Source organism: Psammomys obesus, unplaced genomic scaffold (assembly GCF_907164565.1).
Source record: "Psammomys obesus unplaced genomic scaffold, mPsaObe1.curated_primary_1811, whole genome shotgun sequence".
Classification (NCBI taxonomy): Eukaryota; Metazoa; Chordata; class Mammalia; order Rodentia; family Muridae; genus Psammomys; species Psammomys obesus.
The window spans coordinates 3,639,517-3,648,647 of record NW_026587556.1 but is presented as its reverse complement, the minus strand read 5'-3'; the positions used below and the strand labels follow the sequence as shown (position 1 = coordinate 3,648,647).

The 9,131-nt window shown below is 41.4% G+C and overlaps 1 protein-coding gene across 1 annotated transcript in view; it reads right to left on the bottom strand.

Annotated features, from left to right (window-relative positions):
• The window catches only part of Lyst (lysosomal trafficking regulator), a 166,680-nt gene that overhangs the window by 12,136 nt on the left and 145,413 nt on the right, over nt 1-9,131 (bottom strand). The window contains exons 47-48 of the mRNA XM_055603918.1: nt 7,257-7,393; nt 4,194-4,292 (exon numbers count right to left, since the gene is read on the bottom strand). Of these exons, the coding sequence (XP_055459893.1) occupies nt 4,194-4,292; nt 7,257-7,393 (236 nt within the window). The remainder of the gene's footprint in view (nt 1-4,193; nt 4,293-7,256; nt 7,394-9,131) is intronic.

The window sequence follows — 9,131 nt, the reverse complement described above, 5'->3', positions numbered from 1 at the left end:
CACACACACACACACACACACACACACACACACACACACACACACACGTGCAATGAATAGATGGGAAATAAATCCAGAAATATAAAAAAGTATTATAAGGTGCTATGCCCTACCCACCAGTTTAAGAAATCTTAACTGTTAGTTTGATTTAAAAATAAAAGTGTATTAAACATCAAACATGCACCCTGTGGGAAATTATTACTACCCTGCTTTTGCAATTGTAGTCTCATGTAAGTTTTTATGCTTCTGTGCTATAGAACTATACACACATATACTTTTTCATGTCTACAAACTTTAAAAGTATGCAGTCTTATTCTTGAGGGATCTTATGTATCTTGCCTTTTTGATCTTGTTTTTTAAATATCTAACAATATACTAGAATAGAATATATTTTATTTTCTATTTTGTGTGTGTGTATATATAAAAAGATCAAAAGACAAGGCAAACCTACACTCATTTCTCATAGAAAGCAGAGACTGGTGGAGCCTTATGGTCATGCCACTTCATTCTTGGTGTTCTCACTCCCTGTGTCTTCCTCTGACATATCCCCTCTTTTTTGTCACCCCTGCTGAGTAAGCAGCTCCAGGTTCCCAGGGTGGCCCTTCCTGGCCCTGCATGAAGCATCTTGTAGAAGCCAAGTTCCCTGTCTGCACCCCTGGCTGGGAGCCATTCAAGAGGTCACCAAAGGCCATCCCTGTGTGTGGAAGGTGCCCTGAGTTGAGCTTCCTGTGGGAGTTCTCTAGACTCACCCTCTCCTAGGTGACCTAAGTCCTTGTAATGTTCTCTTTCAGTGGCTCAGCCCTGCTCTGCTCTGAATTTTCCCAACCTGTGACTCTTCTGCTGGTTAGTGCCAATTTCCATAGCATTTTCACTTCTCTTCCATCAGCTGGAGCTGCCCATCGGGCCAAGTTAAAAGTGGTGAATCATGGACTGCAGCTGGAAATTCAGTGATACAATCCCAGCAGGAGGCCAAGATTCACAAAGGAAGATGGAGGCTAGAACCGCTAAGCAAGAGTGAGATCCCGGGGAGAGCCTCAAGGCATTTCCTTAGACACCAAAGACCAGGATGAAGCCAGATATAGGTGTGGCCACATGGTCCTCCTGAGGCTGATGATTGTGGTGTTGACAAAGACTTGGGCAGTTCTAGTTTTTGTCCTCATGCTTCCCAGGGTCCTGCTAGATGTAATGGTATTCAAAATGTCCCAGTTAGCGTCCCTGTTCCCACATGAACTACAGGCCTTCAAAAGGGTTACGGACATTGGTATCAAGGAATGACTGCTGCAGAAGGGAAGTTGGATGTATTTTCATTTTTTTCCCCTTGGCAATTGTAGCTGCAGGAGCACCTTATGCTTTGCAGACTAAACTGGCTGTGATGTTGAAGGTCCTGCAGAGTGTGGCTGGGGGACATCCTGGACCAACCACTTTGCACAGTGCCCCTATCTGCTCCAGCTCCAGGCCTGTATCCATACTTAGCACGGCAGGCTCAAGGTCCTAGAGCTCTGTCTATCCTACTACCTGTGCCAGTAGAAGACTCCTGGCTTCCTAGCGGCTTCTGTCACTCTCAACCTCTGCCACCTGCTCACTAGGGACCTGAGTGTGTGTTATTACGGGAGACAACTGTATCTGACCCCGGGCTCTTCCTGCCAAGTCTTTAATTCTACACTGCATTGGTGGCCAACACTTTCTAAATTTATAGCTGTTATGTCTTTATTTTTGTGTGTGTGTATTCTCATATTCTGAGCCAATACAGTATCTATTATTTTTCTCTGTTAAAGACAATACCAGGCAGTATGTCTCAAGAACAACTATTCCATTCAGAAGACATTCTTGTATAACAGTTGCCTGACTTCCTGTAGGAAGTCAGCATCTACCATTAACTAGGAGGAATCTTAGAAAGCTGCACTGAGAAGACTCAGACAGTTGCCCAAACTTAGGTATGGTTTACAAGCAAAGGGAGATACTTCATAAGAATCCCTGAGAAATTCTTCCAACAAGGACTTTGGTGTCAATTATGTGGCACTGTAGGGCTATCTTTGGTCTGTGTGAAAGCCCCTGAAGGAACACAGAAAAGCAGCAACACAGGACTAGGGCCTTCCTGGTGGGGAGGCTGTAGAACAGAAAGCAGTGACTGTCAGAAGCCCCCCTCTGACTTTACAGCCAGGGCCAGGGCTGTATCAGGGACACAGGCTGCTGTGAGAATCTAAGTGACTTCTTAGTAAACACTGGTAGAAGCACAGAGCTAAGCTGTGTTTCTGACACTGCTACTCTCACAACTCAATTACCAAATACTTAGAAAGAAAGCAAACCCTTAGCAATGAGCTGGAAAATCTGCTTTCAGGAAAATTATATAGGCATGATAAGCAAGATGGGTCTTCATCAGCCTGCTACAATTTAAAACCAAACAAATCTTGCTGTATTTAAGTTACAATAGTTACAACTGTAATCAGCTCTATTCAAAGGTATTTCTTGTGTACTTACTCTTATACTGACATCTTAATCCTTTTCTTTTTAATCTGATACAATATACTGTGTTAGTGCATAATTAAAATTGCAGAAATGAGAAAAACTAAGAACAAGGCTGTTTAAAGTGTTAAAGGCTATGTAAAGAAGCAAGTGTAGAAAAAAAAAAAAAACTAAAACAGAACCAAAGATAAAGCTAGTTTGAAAAAGACAACTATGTATCGTGCATGGCAGAAAGCTGTCCTGGCGGCAGGTTGGGACAGGTTCTTAGAACCAAGGCAACAGAGTGCAAACTGAGATGACTGAAGGGACTAGCAGCCATAATGGGAGAGACAGATGTCTATAGGGTGAGGTGAAAAGAAGAAATAAAAAGGAGGCTTTCTGGATGCTACAGCACTTCTGAACTCAGGCTCCTTAGTGACCATGGCATGTAAGAACCTCACCCTTGAGCTCCTAGACTGCTCTGTGTTTTCCATTTCATCCTCACCACTGCAGTCTTAACTACACAGAAAATTATTTGCCAACTGCCAACTCAGCAGAGCATGAATTCCATACTGTTGGGCAAGCTGGTTCCCCACTTGAGGTAATCACCTTTCTCCACACAGTAGTACCAGGTTTAAGTATAACCTTAGTTCCCTAATACCTAGATGGATCCTCTCCTGTGGAAGTCTGTTACCTTGTCCCCTCCTTCCATATATCCTATCCTAGCTTCCATCTCAGTCTTCAAGGTGTCTCTCCTTGCAGGCTCTCCCCAGAGCACGGACTAGGGTCCATTACTCCTGCTAAAACATTTTATGGCTCCTCTGATAAGAGACAGAAACAGTATTATAGTCACATTTAACCCTCCAGGGTCAGGGCAAACCTTAACAAGGGATTTACCATACAAACTTGGGAGCAATACTATGCTAGGAATAGTAGTTTCACTCAGTAAAATATATTTAATAATAAATTCTGAAAATTGTAATGGAAAAGAATAGGTCAGAGAAAATTCTAGATTAGAAAGATCATTACCTTAACTTACTATATCCTGAACAGTACCACAAGGTTCAAGCAAGAAGAAGGAAAATTAAAAACCATCTTTTTTTTTGTAGACTGGCTTATTATTTAAATACCTTATCTTGGACATTCAGTGGATGGCTTAAAGAAATGCTTTCCAGTAAATAAGAGAATTAAGACAGCTACTTAGATCTTAGTGTTATTTAATGTGGCCAGAGTCTAGAAGGATGGCACCAGGGTTTCTGTACTTCTGAGTACAGAGTGTAGAATCATGTTATATGCACTCTTCCTAAATGTTCAAGTTGATACTGAGAATTCAGGCAAGAGTCAAAGGTCATGAACAAAGCTGTGTGGTGGCTCATGCCTAGAATTCCAGCACTTGGTAGGCTGAGGCAGGAGGACTGCCAGATGTCTGAGGCCAGCCTAGGCTACAAAGTAAGATCCTATCTCAAAAACAGTCATGAAAAAGCCCAAATACAAAGCAGATCATAACTCAAAATATTATCTGTCTCTGTAGCAAAAACATAAGACCTTTATGATTCTTTTCAAAATTCCTCATTGCTCTTAACAAATCCAAATCTAATGAGCTGTGTCTGTGACCATCGCTCTCCAGGAGCTAGAACTGGGAAGGGCTAACATATGCTTTAACTTAACCTTACACAGGGACACTTCACATTAGCCAGGCTTTCCGCAGTGACATGAAGGCCCTAACCATGTGCCAGGGAGCTAGGACCTACCGTGCTGCTGGTGAGCCTGTTGGTATAGGCTGTGATGACACCACACTTGCTCCCGGTGAAGAGCTGACAACTGTCAGGCACCCAGGCACAACTGGTCACCTTTGAAAGGACAAATCAAAGACTAGCATATGTTAAAAACAGTAAGCAATAGCTCTCCTTTTTTGAGAACTTCTCACAAAAATACATGATCATAAACTTCTAGGTAAACATTTTACTTGATATGATCAGAGTAGAAGCAGATATAACCATAGTAAACAATTTTTAGCAAAAATGTTTAGTAATTGTTTCCAGATTACAAGGTCTTAAAAACAATAGTGTACAATTATATATACATATTTTCCAGTTATTTGTTGATTTTTTTATTTATTATAATTTATTCACTTTGTATCCCAGTTGTAGCACCCTCCCTTGGCCCCTACCAATCCCACCCTCTCTCCTTCTTCTCTCATGCCCTTTCTCCAGTCCACTGATAAGGTAGGTCTTCCTCCCCTTCCATCTGACCCTAGCCTAATAGGTCTTATCAGGACTAGCTGCACTTTCTTCCTCTGTGGCCTGCCAAGGCTGCACCCCCGACCCCAGGGTGAGGTGATCAAAGAGTCAGCCACTGAGTTCATATCAGAGATAGTCCCTGTTCCCATTACTATGGAACTCTCTTGGGATTGAGCTTCCATGGGCTACATCTATGCAGAGGTTCTAGGTTATCTCCATGCATGGTCCTTATTTGGAGTATCAGTCTCAGAAAACACCCCTTTGCCCAGATTTTTTGGTTCTGTTGCTGTCCTTGTGGAGCTCCAGTACCCTCGAGGTCTTTCTATCTCCCCCTTCTTTCATAAGATCCCCTTCACTCTGCCCAGAGTTTGGCTATGAGTCTCAGCATCTGCTTTGATACCCTGCAGGGTAGTCTTTCAGAGGCCCTCTGTGGTAGGCTCCTGTCCTGTTTCCTGCTTTCTCCTTCTTCTGATGTCCATCCTGTTTGCCTTTCTGAGTGAGGACTGATCATCTTACCCAGGGTCCTCATTCTTGCTTAGCTTCTTTAGGTATACAGATTTTAGTATGTTTATCCTACATTATATTACTAATATCCACTTATAAGTGAGTATATACCATATGTGTCTTTCTGCTTCTGAGATACCTCACTCAGGATGATCTTTTCTAGTTCCCACCATTTGCCTGCAAATTTCATGATTTCCTTGTTTGTAATAGCTAAGTAGTATTCCATTGTGTAAATGTATTACAGTTTCTGTATCTATTCTTCAGTTTAGGGCCATCTGGGTTGTTTCCAGATTCTGTATATTCTCCCTGTAATCCCTATCCCCCTTATCTCTAGCCACTCACCACTAGCTCCTGGTGTGTGTGTGTGTGTGTCTGCCTTCCTGTCTCACAATTTTATATTTTTATACAGATTTTTTTCCTTAGAAATTTAACAAAATAGTACAGGATCAATTAAAGCTTGAATGTGAATGTGTGAGTGTTTCAAACATTTATGTGCTGGTCTTCTGTTTTGAAATATGATCTAATTGTGTATCCCAGGTTGGCTTGGAACTCAAGATCCTACAATCTATGCTTATCAAGTGTTGGAAGCCACCAAGCTGGGCTACTTCTTTTTCTTTTTTTACTTATGCGCATTCTCTTTCTATTTTTCTGTGGAGAAGCAATGTATATGTAAAGACAGGTATCAATCTAACAGTTGTAAATGTTATTAAATAGGAGAAGGAGAGATAAAGGTGAAGAGTCATTTCTTTGGTAAGAAATTCTTCATCCCTAGCCATGAAGGAGCCATTCGGGTTTGCTCAGTTCTCCATGTGGCCTTACAGCTTTTCCTTGACAGTAGTAGTTGATGCCAAGCACTACATGCAGAGGACTGAGCCGCACTTGGTCATGAATATGTTTGTCGACATATCTGCAGAGGTAGGATATATGAAATTATACACCCAACTCCCACTCTATTTTCTTCCCCCTTGCAATTTATGACAAATCCATAAAGGAGGCAGCAAGGGACATACTTATTCCATAATATGTTTTTGTGTTTTCAGTGATTTTGCAGACTCACTTGCAATTTAATTATACTGCCACATTCTTATGATTCATCATCACTTGTTTGTGTTGCATACATATTTCTATTTGTATAAAATGCTCCATTATGATTCAAAACAAAAAATCTTATTAACATTTGTAATAAGGTTGTTTTTCACTGTCCCTTTGTCCTCAGATCTGCTAGGTCTGTATAAGCCCAGGAACAAAGGCTTATAAAACATGGACAGCCATTTTCACTTTTGCTGCCAACCACTCCGACAGCAGTTCGCCCAGCATCTAGGACTACAGGGATGGGAACATCTCAGCACACATGAACAGGCAGTGGTGTTTCACAGGCAAGGGAAGGGAAGACAGACAATGGTCAGAAACCTTCCTGTGGAAAGATGGACAGAGACGGAAAGTGGTTGTGTGTTTGATTCAGAGCCTGTGATGGCTGGGGCAGTGCCATATGTCTATAGGATATGCAAAATACACAAATTTTATAAACATCAGCTGCATGTTTACAACAGCTTTCTGAGGGATCAATGTAAATTGGATAAATTCAGTTTTATAAAGGAGGAAAGGTACTCTAGTTTAGAAAGGCCAAGTTATCTGCCAAAGATTATATAGTCAGTGGCAGCAAAGTGGGGAGCCCAACACAGCTCCAGGAGATGAGGCTCAGTGTTCTCTTGTTTCATCAGATGCTGAATACCTGGCCTATTTACTGAAAATCAGGTAGCAAGATGATAATAAGGTTATAGAAGATGACCTAGCTGCAAAGCCAAATGGATCCAGGATGAAAGCAGCTTACTTTGTTTAAACACTGGGCCCCAGGATGGTACACAGAGGTGCTGATGACAACTTTCTCAATGAAGAAATAGGCAAAAACCAAACTGTAGGACCTAATCAGATGAACAAGGAGTAGGACATCTAGAAGCACTGCAAATAGCAGCTTCTGGGCTGGCATTAAGTAGATCAAATGTCAGCTGGACTCCTTCATTCCTTCCCTAAACCCCGAACTTAGCACACAATCCTTATATCCACGCTCACCTGGTGCTGCTGTGAACTCTGAATGAAGTTGATGGGTGGCTCGCTCTGCTTGCTTTTCAACCGTAAGATGTTGTCAGCATACCCCCAGCTCAGGATAGCAGACCACTGAATGTCTGTACTATTCATGCTTCTCACACCTCAAGAGAAGGGGGAATCAAGTGTGTAGTTGTGACTACTGGATCATATGACAGTCCACACAATGGCAAGTTAAAGGCTGACGTTTATACAACAGAGTATATGCTCGTTTCAGACAATACATCCTTATCTCCTTAAAGGTGGAAATAGCTTCTCAAATTTTATAAAGACAACAATAGTAAAGCTTACTCCATTCATACTCTACGATTCTTTTTTTCTTTAGAAAGGAAACATGAACTAAATACTTGTAAAATAACTTTCTACATATCTGTGTGTATCTAGATATATGCAGGCAGCAGGAACAGCACTGAACTTTGGAAAGTGAGCCCTGCTGGGAGAAGCCATGTCTTCCTTGGGCAAGCGATTGACTCTGGTCAGCTGTAGGATCTGACACGGCAGACTTCCACTCAAGAGGGTTTTGAGTTTTTTTTTTTTCTCAGTTTTTAATAGCACAGTATTATGTCATCTTGGCATAAAGACTTTGGATATTCTGTGTTCTTTCTCGGGACTTTCTGTTGTCTACACGTGTGCCGTTACAGTAAATACAGCAGGAGGACTGAGGTATGACTGCCCTTGAAATGTGCAATGCATAAGTAACATAAAGAGTTTTCAGGAGAAAGAATGTGCTTTATTCAAGAATCTCGCAGAACACACAGCATGCAGATGAACAAACAAATAGTTAAGTGAATTAGTATCACATTGAAAATATAATCCACAGAAGTTTTTTTTTTTTTTCAAATAGTCAAATGTCAGCATCCTTTTCCTAACAAGAGATCTGAAAAATGCTCACAAAATATAAGCTCCTCTAGATATGAGCTTCTGTGAGGAGCCATATGATGAGAGTCTGAGAGCCCTCAGTCTATCAGGCTGACAGGACCTGGGAGTGGGATTACCTTCTTTTTCACTGGAGTGTTCTGACTGGGATTTACTTGACTCAGAACCAAAGATCACACATGGTTGGTGATCAATTAATTGGACTTCTTATTGTCATTTTTTCCTTTTAGAAAAAGAAACTTTATCTAATGGAACAGTGGATTTTGAGCAGGAGCTTTTAAGAAAAGTGCAATTTGGGCACATGTAGTTCTGGACTCAAGCCCTAGAGGTTTATGAGGTGCTGTGAACAGGATAGAGAAAGTATACTTAGTAGCAAAGCCCTAAGGCAGTTCTGAGGCACATTTTCCAATAAAGTGGCCTACAGTGGTCTTAAGATCATTAAGTACACCTTGTGTAGCTGTCTACTATGATAGAAAACCACACAGAGCCATGCTATGTACATAACAGCACTCAACATGTCCACCTGCAACCAGGACTCTTAACACCCATCTACCAGGTATAGTCAGATGTCACATTGACTGACATCTGACTACAGATGTCAGATGTCAGTCAAAGCATCTCTGTGATGCTTCTGTTGACTGTTATGGTTTAGGTTAAAGCAGTGAACACTGACAACCCCTTATCCAGAGGGTTAAAGCCTAAGAGATTCTTGTAAGTGTTAATACTTATAAAGATCCAGACCCTATGCTAATCATTCACATACATCATTTTGAGTCTTCACAATAAATCACCCTGGGACAGAAGCTATTTGGTATTCCTATTTTTACAGATCAAAAGCCAGAGTCTGGAAGGCCCCAAGGCCACACAGGTAGTAAATAGGAGAGCCTGAATACAAACTAAAGAACTGTGCTTCCAGAGGCCACAGTTTAAGTACCTCTATGCACATACCTAGATTGACTAATCCCA